The sequence below is a fragment of the Terrapene carolina genome, unplaced genomic scaffold, assembly GCF_002925995.2.
Source record: "Terrapene carolina triunguis isolate 2854851 unplaced genomic scaffold, T_m_triunguis-2.0 Scaffold132, whole genome shotgun sequence".
Lineage (NCBI taxonomy): Eukaryota > Metazoa > Chordata > Testudines > Emydidae > Terrapene > Terrapene triunguis.
In genome coordinates this window covers 3,790,150-3,816,192 of record NW_020664483.1, presented here as the reverse complement: position 1 = coordinate 3,816,192, position 26,043 = coordinate 3,790,150, and the positions used below count along the sequence as shown (strand labels likewise).

Genomic DNA, 26,043 nt, shown 5'->3' with positions numbered 1-26,043 from the left:
AGCTGGGGGTTCTTTAAAATAATCTCTCCTTTCAAGTTTAAAAAGAAAAAACTTTAAATCTAGACAGTGAAGTGACCCTGCCCAACAAAAGCAGAGGTCTTTTTTTTTTTTTTTTTTTTTGAAGAAAATCTAGAGGGAGTTTCAAATGGCAGCTAGGCACCCAATTCACCCTGAAAGCCCTCCTCAAACTAGATGGTGCAGCTCTTGCCATAAATAGCAAGGAGTGAGCCATTAAACCTGTGAAGATTTGGTTAAAGAACAAAAAATCATCCAAAAGATGGAAATGCTTATTCAAAGCAGATCTGGAGTTATCCAGACCTCTTCTGTCTGGAAATTTGAAACAAAGTGATCCATTCATAAGATTTCTAGTACTTCTGGTTTCAGATGACACCAGGAAATTACAGAGCTGTATGAAGCGTGTCTTTATTAAGGTTTGTGAAATAATAAAAAATGATTTATATATGGGTCTTTGAATATACAGAGGCAACATTCTCAAACACGCTGTAGGATCTACACCCTTTTGGATCCCTTCTCTGACCTTTTTGAAGAACTGTGTGCTCCTATGCTTTGGGAACCAAACCTATTGAAGCTACAGGTATATCCTCCTGTGGCATTGAACGTTTGAAGTTGAAATCATAAAAGGGCCATGCAGCACCAATCACATCAGACCCTTTTGCAAAACCCCTACGGCAACAGAAGATGGCGGGAAGGTGGTTGTGTAGTGTGAATATGGAGAGGCAACATTTTCGAAGAAACAGTTATTATGGTAAACATTTTTTCTTCTCTGTAGGGCCTCTGAATATTCCTATTTGCGGAAGATTGGTGAGCAGTAGAATCCCCAAGAAGTGCTAATAAATAAGCAAGCAATAATAGATGTAGATGTCAAGTTGAGAAAGTCAGGCTGTGTAAACGTGTGAGTAGGAGTCCTACAGATTTCTATGATGAAAACATTTTGAATGCATGCCATCAGTCCCATATTGGTAGTGGTAGTAAGCTCTAAGACCAAGAACTACTGACTTCCTTGCTAAAGCATAACGTGTCTCAAAAGACATCCTATTCTACTTAGATAATTGTTGCGTGTAAACAGCATTCAGGTTATACTAAAGGCTACAAAAAGTCAAAATGCCTTAATCCTACCCAAATAAAAGCTCAAAGCCCTCTTGAAATCTAGCCTGTGCTACCTAATTTTCCCCCAAGCAAAAATGAGGTTGTGGGAAGAACACCAGAAGAAAAATGGTCTGACTAAGGTGGAAATCACACACAATTTTTAGTATAAATTTGGGCTGAAGACATGGAACCTGCATGATGCCATGAAAGGAGGATCAAAACTTAAAAGCCTATAGTGCACAGTTCTTCCAGATGTAATTGCAATTAAAAACCAGTGGGCCAGAGTCACAGTTGGAGCAAATTGGCATAGCTCTACTGAAGACAATAGAATGAGATCTCTGACCTTTTGGAAGAGTTTAAACAGACATTTCAGGTGACTAAAACCTGTATGGCCATCCACTGGCAGAAGATTGCTTGTTCAGTGTGACAGATGCACCTTGAAAGAGAAGAGACAGCTGCTGACAACAGAACAAAATAACTCCAGATCAGACTCGAACTGTTTTCCTGAGATAGTAGGTTCAATGATACTGATAGAAGAAATGACAGGAGGTCTGTGAATGGCCAGTCCCAATTCTTGAACAGCAGATTCACAACATACTGTTCCAAGAAACACTTCTGTTATCTCTGAAGCTTGTGACAGGGGTTGACTGCCAGCACATGCTTTTTGCCATACAGATGTAGAGCTATCAGATGCACTTGGTGAGGCAAACATTGCTTCCTGACAGGTTTTTTGAGAGTGAGCACGAGGTTGTTTGTTGATAGAATACATAGATCCTGTGCTGTCTGTTTGCCCTTAAACAAAACTCTTGATGAGTGGTAGAAAATATTTTAGAGCCCACCATTTAAATCCAAAACATTTAAATGGAATTCAGTCTCGCACACATTCCATTGAGTATAAACTGGCAGTGCCTGGGGGATGAGCTCCCCAGCTTTAATTGATGACAACGACTATCACAAGAGTTCTGGGTGAAGGACTGAAAATTTCAACACACTGGCTGGAAGCTCCCACCAGCGGAAGGGTCATAAGGCTTTCAGAGGAACACATGCTAGAACTGCCATATCATCCACATTTGGGGTGAATTTTGTTGCATTAGATGGGTACTTGGTAAACACCTTGGTGAAGCAGACATGCCAAAGGACAACACCTTGCACTGATGTTTGGTCCCCCACATAAAAATGGACATTTTTTGTGAGATTAGGGAAGTGGCATCATTTAAATCAAGAGCCACAATCCAACTGGAGTTAGAATGACAGAAGCTAGCATCAAGCATGTGGAATTTAAATCTTTTGATGAAACTGCTTCATTTCCAGGAGGCCATCTTTCTTTTTTGCTATAAAGAAGTACTGTAAATAAGAAGCCTAACCTTTTGCCTGTGTACTGCTGAGGAACTTCTATGGCTCCCATTCTTAAGAAATGTACTTCTAATCTGAACAGTTTCCAGAGAAAAAACACTGATAAGGAAGGGGATTTAAGCAGTGGAACTGGATCATATTTTGATAAAAAATGAATGGCCTCAAGTACTGCATCCAATAGCAATTCCATCTCAAGACATCAGGAAACAACTTCCAAAGGTTGGTGGATGGGATACAGGGGAAGGAAACCGTTTATGGGTTCATGGGCAACATCAAATTTGAGGCCTTCCTCAGAAATTGCTGCTGCATATTAACATCTTTAACTCCATTAAATAAGGTTTTCCCCCCTCTATTGGAATAACTAAAGGAGACATGGAGTATTTAATTTGATACAAAAGAGGAGAATCCTAACAGTTTCTACTGAATCAAGTGTTAAGAAAAACATCATTCTAGTGTATCATCTTTTCAGAGAGCATTATACAATCAAGTCCAGAATTTAGATGCGTCAGTTAAAAGAGTATAGCACAATTTGTCTAGCTAGCAAACAAAAAGATTGACATTTAATACACAAACAGTGTACAAAGCATTTGAAATACTCTTAAATAATTTAAAACAAACACCACAACATAGTCAGTCTACTACTGTGGTAGACATAGAATGAAATTTGGTTTGTAATATTGGGCTTGTTTTTGTGTCCCTTGAAATCAATAGCAAAATTCCCATAGACTTCAATGGTGCAGCATCAGGTGCATAATGCAGTACAACATAAGGTTTTAGCATAACATTTATGTATCCATACTTTAGCGCATGCACAGCATGTTCTTTCTCTTCTGATCTTCTTTCAGAGGTCATTTTTTTCTTTGTAGTATGACCTAAAATGTAGTGTGTCGCCTGGATTCTTTAGAGCCTGAAAGGAGACTGGAGTGTTTTTCAGTTGAAATCCTCACACTTCTGTCTTGTCAACAAACAAAAGTCTGGTGGCTCCTACTAGCTAGCAGCATCCAGTCCTTTGTTAATAGGAACACAGGAATTCCCACAGTGGATCAGACCTGGTCAAGTACCTGGTCTTTGACGGTGGCCAACACCAGATGCTTCAGAGGAAGGAAGAAGCAGCCAGCAGTAGACAGATATAGGGTAATCTGTCCCCACATTATGTCATCCTAATTTCTAATAATTTAGGATGAGTTTAACTCTGAAGTGTGAGGTTTAATATTCCTTCCAAAATTTCTGTTAGTAATGGTTATAAATGTGGATATTGTTATCTGTTTTAGTTTTTGTTATCGGTTTTTTGATCTTGCTAAGATTTTACCTCAATGCCATCCTGTGTCAATGAGCTCCATGGTCTAATTACATGTTGTGTGAAAAAGTATTTCCTTCTATCAGTTTTGAATTTATCACCTTTTAGTTTCACTGAATGTCCTTGTTCTTGTGTTACGAGACAGGAAATAGAGAACTACCAAATCTACCTTCACTAGACCATTCATTATTTTATATACGTTTATAACATTCCCTCACTAAAATAAACAATCCCAATCTTTTCAATCTCTCTTCATATGAGAGTTTTTCCAGGAATTGGATCATTCTCATCACCATTTTCTGAATCCCCTTAATCTTGCAATATCCTTTTTGAGACAGGGTGACCAGTACTGTGCACAGCATCCAGATAAGGCATCTACATCACTGGATTTATATAATGTCATGATAGCTATATTATTCTCCATCCCATTCCTTATGCATCTTAATACCTTTTCAACAGTGAACTTCATTTGCCATTGTGTTGCCCATTCACCTGGCTTGGGTAGATCTCTCTGAAGTTCCTCAGAGTGCTCTCTGATCTTGGCCGACTTAAAATAACTTTGCATCATCTGCATATTTTGATACCTCACTGCTCACGTCCCATTCCACATTTTTGTAGGCAGAGCTGGGAGTGCCACCTGTACTTAAGGTTGCCATTTATATGACTCTTCAGTTCCTCATAATTTTCCAAACTTTAACTGTTAGGGCTGAAATTTTCCACGGTGGGTGTGTGCCTCAGATTGAATTGGGGAAGGGGGAGAATTTCAGCAAAAGTTATTCAGTTGTTCCGGAGAATGAGATTAGGGGAAAATATACTGCCCAAGTTAAAAAACTTCTTACAACCATTTTGTTGAGAAGCTCTAGGGCCCCTCCATGCTTTACAGCAGTGACTTGAAATTTGGAAGGGGGAAAAACAGCCCTAGTGTCAGGGATGTGCCTTTTGCTGCTTCCACAAAAAATGGCTCAAATTTCACCAAATTATAAGACTCTGAAAAATCTCAGTTCACGTACTCAGAAGACGACAGTTTAGCAGCTAAATTCTTTGAAATATCAATCTGCAGTGAGCATGTTGCAGCCCAGGAGTGCCGGGTTGAGCAGGACATTTTTTGAAATTGCTGCTCCTGGCTACTGAGATGCGAGGCGCTAGAATTGAGAGACTGTCTCATGTTCTCAATGCCCCTGCTGGGCCCACACAAGGGGAAGAAGCTGAATTCAAATGCAAAAGCGACAAAAGCTGGACCTAGGAAGGGATGGGGGAAAGGAGAGGGCGGAGGGAGTAGACTGGGACAAAGAGTCAGGGGACGTGTAGCGACTGTGTCTAGGAGCTAATAGTGGGTGAGGAAACTAGGACTGAGAGCCAGTGTAAAATGGGGATAATACCACCACTTCACCTCACAAAGGTGATGTGAAAATACACGTATTAATGTTTGTGAAGCACTCAGATGATAAGCTCCATATAAAAGCTATCAAGAAATTAATAATTCTGTATTCAGAACAGGGTTTGAATAGTTTATAATAAATAAATCACAGAGCCACACATTGATCAATGTGGACTAAACAAAATATTGAATAGCTGCTCTTTTCGTTAGCATCATTGCACAGGCAACCCTAATTCTGGCATATCTGCAGATCTAAGAGTTGTCTTTGCCACCTACCTTTCTTTTCAGTATGTGTGTGTGTGTGTGTGCGCGCGCGCGTACACACACACACACACACACACACACACGTGTAATTCGTTAATATATTTAACACAGGATCTAGTACGGATCCTGGAGGCACCCCACTATTAATCTTTTGCCTTGATGAAAATTGACCATTTAATCCTACACTCTTTGTTTTGTCTTTGCCCCACGGCAATACTTTGCCTCTCACCCCTTGATTATTTAATTTCTTTTGCAGCCTCTTGTGAGGGACATTGTCAAAGGCCTTTTGAAAGTCTAAATTATGTTCACTGGTTCTCCTTTATCCACTACTTCACTGACACAGTTCAAAAATTCTAATGGAGTAATGAAACATGATTTTCCTTTGTAGAAACTGTGTTGGCTAGACACGATCAAACCATGATCTTCCAAGTGTTTTATAATTTGTTTTTAATTATTTTAATAGGTCATTCACTCTCCTCAGCTTGTGAGGCCAAACAGGAATTTTTGCCTATAACCAAAGTGTTACAGGTTTTAACCTCTCTCCTGGCATCACGAGTCCAATAGGGCTTTCAACAACTTGTATATTTCTAAGTTCTTTCCTCATCCCTGAGCTCTCAAAGCTGCGGATGCGTAAGACATGCATAACTATCTGCCCATAATAGTGGCATTCTGTACAGCTTCATGAAAACTACTGATCATGCTTAGTAACTAGAGCTGGGTGAAAATTTTTAAATGAATTGTTTTTTCACTGAAAAATGCATTTTTGGCATCAAAAACAAAATTCATTTCAAGGCAATTCAAATTTTTTCAGTTTGATGAAAAAATTCCAAAAAAATAATTGTTTTGGGTTTGAATCGGACTGGATTATTTTTTAGTTCAGCCCCCCGAACTAAAAGTTACATTATTCACTTAGCTTTATTAGAAACTACCATAGACTACTTCTGGAATTTTCTGGGCACGTCTAGCTGAGTTCCCCTTTCTGCAATTTGCTCTCAGCACACATATAGAAACACAAAGGATTCAAACAAATCCATTCCTCCTCCCCTTTCTTTGGACTTACAAAAGAGAAGTTCAGTATAAACATGTGGAGTATGATGGCATATCAGCCCAATATGTTCTCTATCTGTATATAAAAATTTAAAATTATAAGGTGGGAGGGTATTCCCACACCGTATGTTATGACTAATTCTTATTTTCCACTATACAATATGATTTCTCTAGTCTGAAAAAAGGTGATGCAATTGTTGCATAGGATTGTTCATGTCTTTGTACAGGGATGTTTGTTATTAGAGGCAGGTATGGCCAAATTACAGGCATCTCAGTTACATCACTATCTCTCTCTCTCTCTCTCTCTAAACTAATTGCTAAATCTTAAACTCAGAATGCCTTTGGGAGCTTTGCATAAAACACTCTCTCTTACATTGCTCTTTTATATACCTCAATCGAGGAGACAGACGTTTCTGGCAAGTTTGAAATGTTAGGTCACGTTTACCATTAATTATACTGTATGAACATAAATCAAAAGGATATTTTTTAGTTTTATTCCTTTTCTAGCAATATAAAAATTGACAGGGCCGCCCAGAGGATTCAGGGGGCCTGGGGCAAAGCAATTTCAGGGGCCCCTTCCTTAAAAAAAAGTTGCAATACTATAGAATATTATATTCTCGTGGGGGCCCCTGCGGGGCCTGGGGCAAATTGCCCCACTTCCCCCCCCTTCTCCCCGGGCGGCCCTGAAAATCAATAACAAAAACAAATTCAATTTTCGCACACATATAGCCCTCAATAAGGAGTGCTGTCTTTGACAGTCTGACTAGAGTTGTGAGAGAAATAAAGTGATAAGCAAATAAAGAAAGCATATATGCTTTAGCTATGAGGTATTGTCCTTACCAATTTAAGAGTACCCTATATGCAGTTATCCAGATATATACAGTATGCAGATAAATATGCATACACATCTGGATGCCTCTGCACTGACATAAACCCAACTGTGTTGGCTGTTCAACTAGTATCTTCTTGCTAATACTTTGCATGATTTCTTTTCCAAAAGAAAGCTGTCAAACCTCTTTGTCATAATGAAAACCATGCCAGCTGTGTTGTGAGCAACTATTCAATAATAGGTTTGCATCTGTGATAAAAGGTTTGTGGGATTTTTGTTTTTAAATAATGAAACATTTCAGAAAAGGCTTATTACTGGTGCCAACTTGCAAGCGGAACCAATGAAACTCTTGATAGCACATTTCAGTGAAAAGGCCCCTGGGCTATATATTTACTTAAGTATATAACCACACAAGAACTTTAGCTCAAATAAGCAACATGGTTGTGTGGTGGTCCTCAGTCTTTGTGCTCTCTCGTCACTGTGAGCTTTGAAGACCGGGCACTCGCAGTCCCCAACCACCTGGGGATGTGATTATTAGTCACAATATTTGCTTAGATTGTAAGGTCTTGGGGTAAGGACTGTCCTGTATGTGTCTGTACAGTGCCTAGCACAATGAGGCCCTGGGTCTATGATCGGGGCCCGTATGTGCTACCATAATACAAATATTAAGTAACAGTGATATTACTATACTATATAAAAAGTTGTTAGGCATTCATTTAAACAAATCTATTAAATACCACTGACTTGTGTTTTTTTACCAGTATCTACATTATTAATTATATGAGGTTTAATAAGTTGCGCTAGCTCTGCACAGTAATTTGTTTATGACTAAGGCATCATTTAGTTCCCTGAGATGCATGATCTAAATTCTGCCCCCAAACCACTGCATTTGTGACACTCCATTGCAGTCGTTTTGGGGCATCCTGTGGCAGCTTCAGATAAATTAGAAAATTTATGTTTTTATTGAATTAAATATGGAAATAAACATGAAAATAAAGATCACAATATCACCTCCATTTTAACGTGATGTTAAATTAAATTGTGTTCTAATGATAAATTTTAAATTTTGAGTATGTTGTAGATTTCTGTATTGAAAATCCACAACACTGCTATAGACTCTGTCAGGGGAAATTAGAAGCTTTGGCAGATAAGGCAAAGGACTGTTGGGGTTTCTGGCACCAAAGCAGCTATGGCAAATGTTTGAATCTATGTGATAACTACTACATTAGCTAAATGTTAAAATGATCAGAAGTGAAATAGTTAACAAGACTGATGATGCAATTTGCATAATTAGATTTCAAAGTTAATACCCCACTGAGCAGAAAGGGGTAATTCATATTTGTCAGAGCTACTGTTTCAGGCGGTCTGCAGATTCAAACAAATATCACTGTATAAGTTTGTACCATTTCTTCTTTGTGAGGCTTTCATCACAACCTTAAGGGCCAGGATTTTTTTTTTTAAATGAATGTTTAGGTTCTGGTCTACAGTTCTGAAGCAAGGGGTGAATTCTGCAGAATTATTATGTACTTAGGGCCCTGTTTATGATGCGTACTATATGTCCAATGGTACCTCATCCTATTATACAAATATATCAATAGGTAGCAAATTATTAACAAATATGTAGGTTCATGTAATCAAAAGTTTACACAATATAATATAATATATTATACAGTAGTATATTGTAGTTGTTGAGCAGCAGGCATTAAGACTGAGTACTTTGATGTCAGGTCATAATATTACACCATATTTGGTACAAAATATGCTTGCTGTGTATTATAATTTTTCCAGTTGAGAAACAAAGTTTTCCCAAATCAAATCAGTTATTTTTGGCTAATACAACCACCTTCTCTGTAAATATTCGTACATGTCTATTTATAGCAGATTTTATCCCCAGTTTAGGAAACATATCTGAGTTGTTGATCTAGAAGCATGATATTAATCACAGTCGTGACACTCAGATAAATAAAAAATAGTAATCATCAGAACAAACTCATTTATTCATGAGTTTTGAAAATCAAAAGGAACAAAGAGTTAATGATTCCTCTGAGCAGTTTTTCTGATAATTTAGAAGTAGACAAAAAAATAAGGGAATATAACATGACAGGAAACTTGCAGTCAAGTGTGCCACCAAGAGGCAAAAATCAGCAAGCCATGTAAGAACAAAAGGACAGCGTTAACATGTGACAAAACAAACACTTCAGAATGGTTTATAACTAAGGAGCTGCATTCACTATGTGGTTTTTACACCTTGACCAGATTTAAATTCCAGACTGTAAAAATATATTGAAGATATACAGTCATATATAAAAATGAAATTAAATTAAATTAAAAATGGCTCCAAGATGAGAGTGTTGTCTGGTCAGTAAGTTCCCTGTTTTTAAAAATGCCAGTGAAATTCCACTTTGTGATAGTAAGTTACAGTAAAAGAGAAACAAGGACTGTTTATGGTTAGAATACATTGCAGTGAGCATTTCATTTTAAATTTTGGCACTGATTTTTTAAGAAATACCAAACAAAAATCGCAATGACAAGATGAAAAATACAAGACATTAAATTAATATAGCAGTCATTATTACCAACACTAAGATAAAGGAATCCAAACACACAGGGCTAGATTTCCAAAACAGCTCAGCATCAACAACAGAGGCCAGATTTTCAAAAGAGCTCAGGACCCAGAAGATCCCTTTGTTCTCAACAGAAGCTTCTGGGTGATGCATTTTTTGAAAGTCTGACCAATTTGTGTAGGTACGAAGAGAGAATCTCGTTGAAAATGACCCACATCCCACTTTAAAGTTTCTGTTGGTTCTTTGTTTTGTTTTTAATTTTTTTACTGGGGGGGGGGGTCCAAGACCACTATGCCAAAGAATACTAGTTTTTGTTGTTTTTGTAATGTCCACGTAACAGCCATGCTACAGCATTAATGCACCCATGACACATCAAATTATAGATGTGTCTGCAATTCTTTTAACCACTCTAAATAAACTGGATCTGTATTAGCTTTCCATTGTCTGAGTATTAAACATTTTACTACCACAAGACACATCAGTTCCCATTTCTTGGTGTTTGCTGGAAGATTTAATGTGTCTACTAATTGCAATATAAAGATTTATGCAGATACTTATATTCAGGGCAGCACAAAAACCTTTGTATATATCCCTCTAGAATTTTAATAATTGTGGCACGGAAAATTATATTGCACAGCATTTACTATGCCTACCTAAACCTGCTTTAAATAAATGTTTTGGTACTCAGTAAAATCTGTTTGAGATTTCATCCTGGAAATATAAGAGATAATGGTCATCCTTAGGCTCCCGAATTGTGTACATTCGGATGCTGAGGCATTTTTCCTTGCCAGGATTCTCACATTCCTCTTGAACATCATCCTTCAATGATAGGTGCCATGGAAAGGCTCTCTCCCCACGCATCATCGTCACATGAATACATTTTTTAAAGATTTACTAATATCCTCATAAAAAAACATGGAAAACAATTTTTAGAGATGTTCCATTTTGTTTAAAATATCTTACTTCCTGTAGTTTTTACATTATGTATATTTGCCCGAAAATAGAAACTTAGTTTAAGAGCAGATCTCTTTGTGTTGCCTGTTCCTCACGTTAATCCATAATTTCCTAATATCACTCATTTCCTGATTTCCCATTGATTTATTGCTAAGTCTTTCACCAAGATTTAACACTGGAGCTAGAAATTGTATTCATGCAAGCCACGCAAGTAAGCAGGATCACATTGGCAGCTCATAGTCATCCTGTGATCAACCAATGCACCCAGATCTTTCTTCTCCTTGGTCACTTCCATGTCCCCAGTTTACAGCAAAAATTCTTGTTGCATGGCCCTGCACTTTGCACTATTACATTTCATACCATTTCTATTACTCCAGTTTACAAGGTTTTCCAGATCTTCTTGTATGATATTCTGGTCCTCCTCTATATTGGCAATATCTACCAACTCTGTGTCATCTGCAATTTTATTAGCACACTCCCACTTTTTGTGACAAGGGCAGTAATAAAAATGTTTAATAAAATTAGTCCCAAGACCGATCCCTGAGGCACTCCATTAGTAACCTCCCTCCAGGGTGACAGTTCACCTTTCATTATGACCTGTTTTTACCGGTTCCTTATCCACCTTTCAATTCTCATATTAATCCCCATATTCTCCAATTGACCTAATCATTTCCCATGTGGAACTGTATCAAATGCATTACTGAAACCCAAGTTGATTAGATCCACTGCATTTCCTTTGTCTAAAAAATCAGTTATCTTCGCAAAGGAAGAGATGGGGGGTTGGTCTGGCAAGATCTAGCTTTTGTAAACCAGGTTGTATGCTTAGTAGCCCCACTTCTTCTTTCCTTGTTTTCTTTTTATTTATATGGATATAGAACCTTTTACTGCTGGTTTTAATACCCTTTGCAAGGTCCAACTCTGCTTGGCTTTTGTCAGTTCTCACTTTATCCCTACTCTTTCTGACTTCCAAAAGGTAGCTTTCCTTGCTGATCCATCCCATCTTCCATTCCTTGTAGGCTTTCTGCTTTCTCTTAATCACTTGTTTGAGATGCTTGCTCATCCAGCCTGGTCTGCAACCCTTCCTTACAAATTTCCCCCCCTTGCTTTGGATGCAGGTTTCAGATACATTCTGCAGCTTTGACTAAAAGTAATTCCAAGCCTCCTCCACATTCAGATCCTTGAGTTCTTCAGTCCAGTCCACTTCCCTAGCTAATTCCCTTAATTTTTTTTAAGTTAGCCCTTTTGAAATCAAGGACCTTAGTTGCAGATCTATTTTTGTTTATCCTTCCATTTAGTTTAAACTGAATTGGCTCATGATTACTTGAGCCAAGGTTATCCCCTACAACCAGTTCTTCTATGAGGTCCTCACTACTCACCAATACCAAATCTAAAATGGCATCACCTCTTGTTGGTTCAATGATTATTTGGTGAAGAAATCTGTCAGCTATCACATCCAGGAAAATCTGGGCCCTACTATTATTACTAGCGTTTGTCCTCTAATCTATATCTGGGAAGTTAAAGTCTCCCATAATCACACAATTCCCTGTAGTATTTATTTAGGTAAAAACATTAAAGATACAGCTATCTATATCCAAATAGGATCCAGGAGGCTGTAGCATACCCCAAGCACTAGTCCAGGGGAACCTCTAGTAGCTTTCTATCCCAAAGTGATTTTGGCCCACACAGACTCTTCTAATTTGGAATTGGCCCATTCCATCACTTCTAATTTCTTTACAGTCTACCTCATCATTAATACACAATGTTACTCCATCACCTTCACCTTTATTTCTGTCTTTCCTGAACAAATACCGTTCAATACCTGTAGTCCAGTCATGACTACTATTCCACCATGTCTCTGTTATCCTTATAATATCTGGTTTCATTTCCTGCACCAATAGTTCTAGTCCCACCATTTTGTTACCCAGGCTCCTTGCATTGGTGTACAAAAATCTTAATTGTTGATGCTTGGCTTTGCCCACATTCCTCACCCGACTGGGTACAGCCATTCTACTACCAGTATCGCCTACCTGACTGTTAGTGGTAATACCAATGATGCTATCATTCCTCTTAATGCCCATTCTCCTACCCACTGAGTCCGATGTTAAAGCTTCCCATGCTTGATGGAATAGAGACAAGTGGTGCCCGAATTGAGGCGTGGGGGTTGTGTCATGCAGATGAGAAATGCTGGTTAGTGGGTGGTTTGGTCTCAATCAAACTATCAAAAGTGGTATTTAGATGATGCTGATGTCTGGGATGAAGCAGTCGATGTAGCGTTAAGGCTTCTTCTTTGAAAATCTCGAGCTCTTAGCCAGTGGCCCATAGAAGGAGGAAAACTGAACAGGGCAGGATCTTTGTGTCAACTGAGACCTGCTAAATTTTCTCTTATTTGCAGGTGTGCATATCACTAAAGACCTACGTGTTGCCCTAGAGTCACTTAGGGTATAAAGCTAATCATCTTTGGAGTCCATAAGGAACTTGTGGCCATCGAAAGGTAAACTTTCCACCGTCAACTGTACTTCAGACAGCTGAAGCCAGGAAGCTCTTTTCATCAGTACTGTGGTGGAAACAGACCTGGCTGAAGTGTCCACCACATCAAGTGAAGCCTGCAGTGATGCTTTTGCCAAAAGCTGATCCTCCTTTATTATGGTGCTAAACTGCTCTTGGTGTTCCTGTGGAAAATGGCAATAAAAGCATTAAACTTCTTGTAGTTCAGGCAGCCATATTATGACCTCAGTGCTGGTGATTAGCTATCATGAGCTGTAACGTTGCTAATGAGTAGCTCTTATGACCAAAAAGGTCCAGATATTTCCAGTACTTATTATAAGGTGAGGCTTTTGGGGTATGTTGCCTGCCCCTTTCATTTACTGTATCCACGACCAGAGAATTTGGTGCTGGGTGAGAAAATAAAAATTCAGAATCCATGCCCAGGACATAGTATATATTTTTAATCAGCCCACTTGCACACGTGGCAGGGAGGGTGTGTGTGTTTCTGGAGTTTGCCAGATGGTCTTGGCTGGCTCAAGAAGGGCTTTGTTAACTGGCAGTCCCACCTGCACTGAAGTAGAAGTGTGCAATATGTTCAGGAGCTTGTGATGGGATTCCTGGATTTCTTCCAGGGGAATCTGCAGAGTGTAAGGGACCCACTTCATCAGGTCCTGGAATTGCATGAAGTCATCAGCTAATCATGGCAGTGGTGTCATGACTGCCTCTTGAGGTGATGATGACAAGATGTTTGTAAAAGGGTAACCTCCTTGGCTGCCCTTGCCTCTTGCTTCTCAAAGGTCTCCTCTAGCTCAGAGTGGAGAGGAGGGATGGACAGTGCCAGGGAACAAGGTCTTCTGTGTTCCTTATGGGACTGAATCAGGGTCCCCTGAAACTGCTAGTGGTACATTGCCCATGGACCCCAATTAGGCCAATAAGAGGGATCATAAGGCATGGGGGGAGGTATCCAACGTTGGTCATCCCAAGTGTTAGTAGCCAGGGGTCTGTTATCCTGCCTTTGTTGCATCTGTATCAAGAAATAAAGTCTCCTGGAATAACCTGGAAAGCCTTAAACAGAAAATTTAGAGTCTGAGTCAGACTGCTCCTCCACATATTGTATCGTAGCTGACAATCCCTCATCATGGCTAACAGAAGTTGTGGAAGAGGCAAGCTTCATAGAAACATGAGCAGTTGGTGACCCAGCAGACCTTGGTACCGAGAGATGTCTGGAGGTCACAAGCTGTGGAGACTCAGGCTCATTCAGTACCATGAGGTCTTTTGGGTACCAATATTCCTACAGTACTGGGAGCACAACAGAACTTGGTACAGGCACTGATGATGTTCTGGATGCCATTGTTCAAGGCACTGATGTCAGTATCGAGGGGATCACAGATACCATTGAAACTGCTCTGTTGCTCATATTCGTCTTCATTATCGAGTCCTTTACTGCCGTGATATGGGATTTAGTTGACATCTTACAGTGCTTCGCAGTGGCTGAAGTTCTCAGAGCCTCATTAGCACTCCTCTTGGGGCCTGAAGTCTCGAGTAACCATGTCGTCTTTGAGGAACTCTCTGTTTTGCTCCTCTTATTACCCTCTTTAGTCTTTGAGTGGGAAGCTCTCGGTACACCCTGCACTGCTGTCGGTACCTCTCTCGTGGACAATGTCGGAGGCCAGGGTTTCGATGCCATCTTCACCTTGGAAGCTTTCATGACCATGCTCTTGACGTTGACAGGGCACTGACCGAAGTAGAGGGGCTCTGTACAGAAGGGTTTCTCTGCACCCGGGACAGAAACCGGTCTTAAGATCTGCTCCATAATTAAGAGCCAATACTTTATTTCCCTGCTCTTAAAGGATCTTCCCTTAAAAGAAGTGAAGATTTTGCATTTGCTGGGAATAGGAGTCTCTCTCAAACAACTAATACACTGAGATTGCCCGTCACTGACAGAGTTTGCTTGTTGACAAGAGAGGCATATTTTAAACCCTGAGGAGTCCAACATTCCAGACAGAAGAAAGTTTGTTAGGCCCTTCAATAAGGGAAAACACAAACAAAAATGTTTTTTTTTTTTTAAAGAAAAGAAATAAATGTGAACAAACATTCCAAAAGCTATAAGGTACTAAACGTACCACTACTACTGCTGCTAAGAACTAATAATGCTAGGAATACTAATAAAAGAGGAAAAAGGCGCATACTAAATTCCATCTCTGGCAAGAGGAGATTGGGAAGAAATTGAGAGCAGTTTGCCCATGCAGCCCTACATTGCCTCTGTATGGAGCACAAGGATGCGCAGGGTGCATGCGCAAGCTGAATGGGCATTGCTACCAAAATTCTCCAATCAAAGGTGGATGCACAGCTGAAGTGGAGCACCCACAGGGACATGACTCGAAAAACAAGAATTATTCTTACTCATGAAACAAGCAAACCAGCAGCAGTTTGAAAGTTTACATGCTGGAGAGAACAAAATTTGGGAGAACAGAAAAGGAGGTAAATATACAATACACAGATAGGGAGAGGAATAGTTTAGGCTACAGTATAAATCATTTCTAGTCCATACTTTATTGTAGTTTGTGGTACAGCCATTTCCCTCCAACTTCATAGCTTCAAATTTACTAATTCAAGCTTTGCCATCAAAACAATGTAGTAAAAATGTGTAAATGCAGTAGTAAATATAGTAAATGCAATTAAATTATTTTAAGTCAAGCTTTTACCTGATCTTCACTAGTTAAGCCAATGTGCATCACGAGATAAAAATGCACTAGGAAATCAGAATTTGGCAAAACATCTTGGCGCCTAGTCATCATAGCACAGATCAACCTGTATGCTTGAAGTTTGCCTTCTTTATATTCATTTGGCAAGGTTGTTGCCTGAAAAGAGCAGAGAATTTTTATTAAGAGATCTCTTCTAGTTACTAAATAGTTCAAATCTGTATCTCCAGCCAGAAAATTTGCAATATACAGCAACCAACTGTATGTATGCTTGTCAATAAATGTTTTGAAGTCACATTCTAAATATGGATTCTCAAGAGTCACTTAGCTATTCTAGACAAAAGTAAAGCTAAAGGGTGGACACTGATTATTTTTCTAATACATCCAGAACAATAAGGATTGCAGAAAGCAACACCGTAAAAATGCTATTAAGTGATTCAATATAGACATGCAGCAAAATACTACTCTGCGCAGAATTTAAAACTAATTTACCTTGAACAACCATGATGCAAATATTCTGACAGGTGGAATTAAAACAGGAGGAGAGGGTGTAGACTGGTTGTCCAAACTTATAGCAAGATTGTCCCTTATCTAATTTAAAAAGAAAAGGGAGGGGATTAATAAAATAATACTTAATACATTAAAATGAGTATTATTTACAATACATGATTACTTCCCAGCCTTTCTACTGGAAGTGCTGTCCTCTGTCTCTCTCACACGTGCGCGCGTGCGCGCACACACACACACACACACACACACACACACACTTTCCAATGAACTCAAATTCAACAGAAAAGTGTGTGGTAGTATTCCTCCATCCTAATCAAATATTATCATTTTAAGGGTGTATTGTGGAAATTTACACTAACTCCCAACATTTGTGAATTATTTTGTACTTTTAATTCATTGCTTCTATTTCACTATTTTACCATCTCAGAATATATTAATTTAAATCCTTTTTGTTACTACACAGAATTGTCTCTTATTAGGTGTTTTTACTGAAATTCAAACATCCTTTTTCTTTATTTACAATGCAACCTTTCCCTCCAAACACCACACTTCATTGGTTACTTCACTGTTAAAATTACAGTATCACTAAAAGAACCAGCATGAGCAGTTGAAACTCCTTAAATATTCTAATAAAAAGTGTATTTTACTGCTTAGTAAACTTTTATTAGAATATACTATAAATTAATTTTTATAGCAAATACAAAATCACACTCTTTGCATTAGAATAAAACACACATTAAAAACAATACCTTTGCCAGTTTGTACCATAGTTCATAGAGATACCCAAAAACTTTGGCATGAATTTTAGGAGATTGGATATTGTTCACATCTCCAAGAATTCCCAAGATCCTTCTCCATAACACAGCAGCTGAATCAGGATGCCAACCTATGAGGTTTCCACCAGCAATTATACTGCAGTCATCAGCAAGGAACTCGCTACTGTCTATAGAATAAAAAAAATTGGTTTCCATCATTTATAAATACAATGAGTAGTCTATCTGTGGTCCACAAAACACAAACAATCATATAAAACAAGGGAGTAACGGTCATGAAAAAAGTTCTGAGCTATGAATTTAAGCATTCATTATCCAAAGTATATATTCAGAGCAACAACTTTCTCAAGGAATGTTTCTACAGATAACTGGTAAAATTGCCCTGTCAAGTCATCTTTTCTCCTGGAGATGCATCCAATTTTGGCCCTTTTATAGCCTCTTGAACTTCCTATTGTGAGGTATCCTCATCCAGTCTCTCCTTTTCTAATTCCAACATGATTGGCATTTGAAACTCAGAAATAAAACATCAAAAAGACATTTAGCCATATGCATTCCCTTAGATGCAGTAAGTTAATAATGGGAACAAACAAATGCTTTCTTTATACGTTTAGGAGTCAAATATGGGAAATTTTGACTCCAGTACAATTAATTTAGTTAGGAAAAAATAAAATTTACCTAATACCCCAAGTACTGTGTCATCTTCCCCATTCAGAAAACACAAAAAGATTCAAAACAGTGAAATAATGGTTTTCATTATTAAAACACAGACTACTACTTACTAAAATCATGGCTAACAGATTAGGCAAAATAAAAGGGAAACTGAGCTTCATTAATTATTCTACAGAAGAAGTGGGTAGTATCTACAGATAATGGCACATTACATGACAGACAAAGAATAATTTGTTGTCACTGATGGTCATGTAATTAGAGAAGGCTTTTGTTAGGGTTTAACAGCAGTATCTAGAGTCTCCTAAATAATTTGCTCTGGGTTCAAAGTTTAGGTATTTGATTACAATGATTTATTCATGCCCTGTAGTGGTGGTACATACAAAATGCTTACAATTTCATTTTTTTTCTTATTTCACTAGGTAGGATCTCCCCTTAAGCACCATTCCCACTTATCATTTACTAGCAGAAGCAGAAGGCTATGTCCGGGATTACACTGCAAGGGGATGACATGCTATTATTAGTAAGAAATCCATGTAAAACTATTTCTACCACTTAAATCATCATGGAGAAGTTTGGAGATTTTTCTGGATATAAATTAAATCATTCTCAATTAGCAAAAAAACCTACAATTCCACCATGTTTATACTTTGAGAATTTAAATAAGTAACAAAAAACGTCAATTGTTTGGGAATTAAGATGACTATGTTATTAAACAATGCAGGTAGGCATACATGGAAGCCAATTATAGAAAACATCAAGGAAAGAACAAGTGGGATTCCCTGAACCTTTGTTGAGTAGGTTTCAGAGGGGTAGCTGTGTTAGTTTGTATCAGCAAAAACAACGAGGAGTCCTTGTGGCACCTTAGGGACTAACTAATTTATTTGGGCATAAGCATTCGTGGGCAATAACCCACTTCATCAGATGCCTGGAGTGAAAAATACGGTAGGCAGGTATAAATATACAGCACATGAAAAGATGGGAGTTGCCTTACCAAGTGGGGGGTCAGTGCTAACGAGGCCAATTCAATCAGGGTGGATGTGACCCATTCCCAACAGTTGACAAGAAGGAGTGAGTATCAACAGAGGGAAAATTACTTTTTGTAGTGACCCAGCCACTCCCAGTCTCACAGGACTTAATCCTGGGGAGCAAGGCATCCTTTTGGTACCGAGCACAGTACCAAAAGAGGAAAACCGGTCCAAATGGATACAAACACAGAAACCTAATGCTAACTTACTTAAAAAAAAAAACAACAACAAAAAACTAACCAACCGTAACTAACTGCAACTATCTACAATGAGAGAGGAAGGCACTTGAGTTAATAAGACCCAGATGGTTCCAACCACCCTCACTGGTGTTAAGAAGGAACTGAGGGGAGTCGGGGGTGGCCCCACCCCGTTATACCAGCGCGCAGCAGCATGTGGCAACACAAAGTGGACAAGCCACCTGATGGGTACTGCTGAGGGGAAAAAAATCTCTGGCCTCTGTGCACGAGGAGCACCCATGCCTACAGTGGAATGGCCATGTGCGATCACTCAAAAATCTCATACAATATGCATGCATGAACTTTAATTAGCATAACTTTTGCTGTCCTTCCTATTTTCATGTTATTTCTCTTTTCTGATTGGTTTATTACAACTGATTACAAATTCTTATCCAACACCAGCACTAGAGGCTTCTACAAACAAACTGTAAATTTAGCTTGAGAGAACTTTTAAATCACAAGACCAAATACACTTATCTTTGAAGAAACAGGTATTAATGAAAACACTAAGTAAAATTAACGCGAATACCCAAAATATAAACTGAAAACCATAAGTGAGCTCCAGTTAGATGTATCATTTTACTGCATCTACTGAAATTCATTACATTATCCCCTCCACTACAGTGCACAGAGGAGAGCTAAAACAGGAGTATTTACAGTGGAAACTCCAAAGGAGTAATGGCAACAGTTCCACAGCATGCTCTTGTTCTTTCCACAGTCCAAGAGAAGCCATTCAAGCAGGTGCACTACAGAGTAGGTGCTCTGCACATTGGGAGGTAATGAGTTTAGGAGCGGGATGCTCTCTGTGGCATCATCCCCTCAAGAATTATGATGCATTATTAACATATGCTGGTTGCTCAGTGAAACCCTCAAAGGTTCTGAGGGAGCTGTGGTGCCATAGGAAAAGGGGGTGTCTCAGGGAGCTCTACAGAAGTATTCCAGCATTGACAAGGAAACTTGAATCCCTCAAAGGATATGAAAGGCCAAATCATCCATCTTTTCTGCATGAACTCAAATATTTTACATCAGACAGAAGAAAATGAAGTTAACTCAAAGAATTAAACCTTGGAATTTCTGAGCCCCACTAAATCTAAAAATGGTTTCAAAAAAAGAAAGAAAGAAAGATATTAATATTTAACATGACTAACACTCTCTCAACATGTGAAATACAGTTAGGCACACTCATTCTGTTAGGTAATTACAATCTTATTACTACATTTGCCTTTCTACTCTAGGTTACTGATCAAATTATTTTATAAAACTAGATTTCTTTTGCATATGCAAAGAGCAAAGTTCTTGTATTATGGATAGAAAGCAAGCTAGCAATTTGTCTTCTTCACATAGGTAATAATCCTTAACATATGTTATATTACAATCTCCCTTTGTACTGATGACAAGCTGAACTATTGAACTGGGTGCACTTATTCATTATATTAGTAGTATTTCAAAGAATAATTGAATAAATGGAGTAGCTAACCCTGAAACTATATCTCATCATAGAAAATAGCCTACCAGAAAAATTCTTATGTTACCTGATTAAGTTACTGAAATAAAATCTATGATGCACTTATTAAAAATTAGATGGAAGGTAGCCTTTACAAAGAACAAAGCACCAAAAGAATACAATACATAGTCATAAATGTTGTATCCTATATGTCAAAGTTACAACAATTAAAATGAAAAGGGTAAAGGAAAATTACTAACAAACTGACTTTTCTTAGGGGGTTCCCTTCATTAGATCCATATTCTAATGTATTTCCTAATGACACTGGAGACTTCTAAATAATTAAAGCATATGCACAATACTATACAAAAAACTTCAACATAGAGGGTGAAATCCTGCCCACCCCTCTCCCCCCAGATCAGTAAGAGTTTTACTATTGACTTCAACTGGACAAAGATTGTACCTATAGAGTGGTTGTTTCAGAGAGTATAAATACTGAATTACAATTTACCATTATCTTCAGTCTGACTTTCTAAATCTTTTAATAAAGGGAGTCTGCAATTCCCATTTCTGATTCAGCATTCAAAGCTAAAGCTTGGAGACATGGATTCCAAATGTTTAATCTTGGGAAAATCATTGTCATAAGGAAAGAACAGCAACTGAAGAATAGCACATTCTTTCTTCCTGAATCATGGCTAGTAAATGGGATTTCCCCCCTTATTTACTTATACAGGTCTGTCACATCTTACGCGCATTTAGCATGCGCGATTTCAGCTTTACGTGGTCAGCAAAAAAAAAAAAAAAAGAAAAATAAAAATTTTAATACTGTACCTGTAGTGCAGGGGATTCCGCCCGCCATTGAACTCAATGTAATTTTGACTACACGCGGTTTTCGCTTTACGCGCTAACCACGGAACAGAACCCCCGCGTAAGATGAGACAGACCTGTAGTATCTTTCTAATCTCCAATAAATGCACTCTATGAAAGTAAAGTGGTAATGAAGTTTCTATCTGAAGGAAACAAGAGATAGAAAATGAAAAGCAAGGAACAAAAGCACGAGAATATAGTCAATACCACTATATTCTTTGATAACCTTTGGAAGGAACTTTGTATAGGTACTTGACATGTCTTTAGTTTTGCCCCCTTACTGCTTTCCATATGAAACAGAAGTTAACTACCATTTCAGTCTTCTATTTTTATACCAATTATCAATCATAGGCCATCAGAACTTTGCTCTTTAATCTCCAAAGCTACACTTACAAGGTTGAGCCAAATACCTGCCCTTGTGTACAGACAACCTGTCTCTTAAATCTTCATAAAGGTATTAGTTGCTTCTCATTAAAATATGATACATTTCAAGAGTTGGGAGGCTGGAAGAGATATTAACTAAGTACAGGATTTTCAAAAGTGTCTCAGTGATATCATCAATTATTCCCTGTGTCCACTGAAGCTAGGATGAGAAGTAATGGGCTTAAGCTGTAGCAAGTGACATTTAGGTTAGATAATAGGAAAAGCTTTCTAACTATAAGGATAGTTAACCTGTGGAACAGGCTTCCCAGGGAAGCGGAGGAATCCCCATCATTGGAGGTTTTTAAGAGCAGGTTGGACAACCTGTCAGGGATGGTTTAGGTTTACTTGGTCCTTCCCTCAGTGCGGGGACCTGGATTTAATGATTTCTCAAAATCCCTTCCAACCCTACATTCCTATGATTCTAAAATGGTATCTAGTGTAATTAAATAGTAGGATATTAAGTTCTACTGCCAATTTTAACTCTAGTAGACCCAGTTTCTTAACCCTTACATGATATTCTTGTGACTACAGATCTCTTTCTCCACTTTCTAAATATCTAATTACTTATGTCACTACCAAATCTCAAGATGAAAGATAATCAGAGGACAAACAAGGATCTTGGAGATGTCCTTCCCTTTGAGATACTAGTGATGTCTGACATTCTTTCCACTATCATGTTTTTCCAGAATTGTCCCTCATTTAATAACATTCAGTATACATTTGCTCGGTGTGTTTCATGGTCTTCCATTTTCGTGTGTGTCTGTGTGTATTTTGTTGTGCAACATTTGGCCTAGGGAATCAAACCGATACATCATTGTGATGAAGTGTAAGAGGAGTGTTAACACATTCTCTGAGGAAGGGTTAACTTTCTAGACACTAGTGCAGTACACAGTGTTATTAATATTATTCAAAATTAAGAAAACAAAGCATTACTACGATTTTACAATATTTTATCTTAAAAGATGAACTATGACATTAGGGTTACATTTAATGTCAAATAATTCTCATCTACTTTAAAACAAACACTTTTAAAAAGCAAAAAAGTGCATGCAAATTGAGTTGTATAAACTAGCATGTGTAAGTTTTACCGTTTTGTGACAAAAATCTACAATATCTATTGCATTTTCTTGAACGTAGGTACCTGTTAAATTTGCAGCATCGGAAGGACTAAGCTGCAGCCAGTGACGAGCATCTGCATCTACACAAACATCTGTTGGTATATTAACTTCATGTTCTTCTTCACATGTTTGCCAGGGGACCAGGGTAATCTCTACTTCATTATTGTAGCCAATGAACGTGTCACTGCTAACACTTTCACCTAAAGTAAACAGGAATTACTAAGTGTCATAAGCAATGTTCTACAATAAAAAAAAAAATCTTATTTTCAAAACCATGGTTAAAAGTAACCAATATTATATATGTGATTAGTCAAATTAGTACATGCCACCACAAACTACTACTCCTTAGAAAAATAATTTGGTTTCCTGGAACTCACTCATTTCTCTTTCTCTATGATTTCCATGTGACTGCTGCAAGTCTGCTTTCAAATCTAATTCAGCTGGACTGCTGCTCCTTCGTATTAAAACCTTCAGAAAAAATATAAAATTGAATTCCTCTCAATTCATTTATGGTTAATTTGAAAAATATATCCCATAAGATGTTAGAATATTTTCCTCTATTAAGATGCATATACATTTATACATAAGTATCACTGAAAACTAACTCTGACTTATTCAGAGTTAGTCCTGCCTCAGTGCAGGGGACTGGACCAGATGGCCTACTGAAGTCCCTTCCAGTCCTACATTTCTATAATTCTATTAATAAAAGACCATATCACATAAGGCATACAGTAGGAGCATGTTACTAGAGTTAGTTGCTGTGGAAACTTTAACTCTAAATTTCCTAGATTATATGGGTGTTAAAAACTTATCAGTTAAAATTTTACATCAATACGGGGGGGTAGGGGGAGGTCTGTTTTATTTTTTTTATTTGCAATTAATATTCTTAATTTTTTAAAAAGGAAAGATGACCTAGATGTCAAAAGAACTTAAGGGTTCTTGATACATTGGTCAGGCCTTATGACCAACTTTTCACCCTACTTGGTTTCTCAGGCCGAAGCACTGCCATGCAGGAGGCAATGAATTCATTTGCAGAGGTTGTCTTTCTGGAACTTGTGGCCCCACAGCTGATTTTTGTGGGGAAGGAATTGGCAATCAATCCTCAGGCATATGCAGCTGCTTGCACTGTTTGGAAGACTGCATACAGTTTTGTTTTCCCCGACAAATCAGGTTCATGTTGAGCAGTGGTCAGAGAAATCCAGCATGTAGTAATTTTTGAGCTGTGCACTGGTTCACATAATATTTTCAGTTATTTATGCAATAAATATGGCCACAACCTCAATATCAACTTGCAAAGGAAGTGGGAAGTGTGATATTGATGGCAGCATTATCAGGAGGTAGTAAAAATTTTGACCAGCATGTCAACAACATAAAAAGGGGGGAGGAGGGTTAATCTCTTACTCCCACCCCCATTGTCTTTGCCTGAATTGGGTAAAGAAACTGCAGCAGAGCAATACATAGTGTTCCCCCTCTGTTCGAGCCAAGTGTGTAGTCCCAATGTTGCTTTTAGATTACACCCACTTAAGAGCAGTGGACCAAACCAGAGTTTCAAACTACAGTCATCAATCTGATATTGCATTGCACTTCTAACAGTATCACCAGTTTCAATCATCAATTATTTCTGCTGTTTATTCAAAAGTAACATGAAAAATTTAAAAAACCTGTCAGTCAGAATGCTGACATAGACAAAGTTTTGAAATAAATGGCCGATGGTGCAAATTGTGCTGAGAAAGGCATTTCTCTGAACACTTCATGAACTATCAAACATTTGTTTAAGTACTATGCAATTCGGTAATGAATATATTTTATTTATATGACAGTTATGAACTCTGTGTTTATTTATATATATATATACACACATACACACACACACACACACACGTATACATAGTCTTTATCTGTTGCTTTATGTAATCTTCATTATAGTATTTCCATAAACGAGTGTTACAGCCTTATAGTATTAGAAGATGCAGAATATTCAAAATACTTGCTATTAACAGCTACAGTTTTATTCCAATTTCTATATCATTAATGGGATCCACAAACTTAAAATTTCAGTTGTTATCCTTTCTAAAAATTTATATTAATAATTAGAAATGAAAAGTTCTTAGGACCTTGTCAAATATTAGAACTTGGATCAGAGCCTATCAATTTTGCCTTACATGTTCGGCTTCATTTTCTTTCTTCATATATCCCTTCTTGTCTTGAATGGATTTGGAATCCGAACAATTTAAATTCTGCGAACTCTCAGTCTTTTTATCTGCATAATCAAAATTTTAAAAAGTAAACAAATGAGACAAGAAATACAGACAGTTACGGAAATGGAGTCTGTGGGCTAATTCTAAAACGATTCAAAACAGCACTAAATAAGTGCATCTTTTTCATCATTCTAATATTTACAGAGAAGTGATTGAATATGACATTCTCATATGATAGTGTAGAATTGTTGTGGAATCATTTATATCATGAAAGCATTCAATTATGTGGATAATTCCCTCATAAATAGTGTAAAAAACTGCCGTTATGAGAATACAACTAAAATCTTTAGTTGTGGTGTGTGAAATGTAAACGCAGTGCTAGATTCTGGAAATGACAAATTACACACCAATCACAGATATTTTCAGTGGCTTTCATTGAGAGACAAGTCCTGCTTTAACAAAGATGATATTCTACACTTCCAAATGACAACTGCCTAAAGCCAAATTGATTTTTTACAACTTAACTAAAAACGAGACATTTGTCAAAGAGAATTTAGTGCTTGTGAAAAGTGTTGGAACAATAGAGCTGGAAAATGAAGTTATATTTCCCACAGAACAGATAGAGCACATAGAATGGACACTCAAGATTCCCAACACCTTTCCACTAATGTGACCTGTCTGCTGGTACTTCCTTTCTGGGGCATAGCAGGTAAAATATTATCAGGCTACGTGCTAATGGCAAATCAATTATACAATGAAATCAAATATCTCACTAAACTGCTCAGTGTCCATTTATGAGGC

The 26,043-nt window shown here is 37.9% G+C and overlaps 1 protein-coding gene across 2 annotated transcripts in view; it reads right to left on the bottom strand.

Moving 5' to 3' along the window:
- RALGAPA2 (Ral GTPase activating protein catalytic alpha subunit 2) overlaps positions 1-26,043 on the bottom strand; it is a 282,251-nt gene that overhangs the window by 161,895 nt on the left and 94,313 nt on the right. For both annotated transcript variants that reach the window (XM_029911911.1, XM_029911910.1), the window contains 6 exons: positions 25,207-25,304; positions 23,422-23,512; positions 23,068-23,244; positions 17,239-17,432; positions 16,472-16,570; positions 15,983-16,138 (listed from right to left, as the gene is read on the bottom strand). In XM_029911911.1, coding sequence (XP_029767771.1) covers positions 15,983-16,138; positions 16,472-16,570; positions 17,239-17,432; positions 23,068-23,244; positions 23,422-23,512; positions 25,207-25,304 — 815 coding nt within the window. The remainder of the gene's footprint in view (positions 1-15,982; positions 16,139-16,471; positions 16,571-17,238; positions 17,433-23,067; positions 23,245-23,421; positions 23,513-25,206; positions 25,305-26,043) is intronic.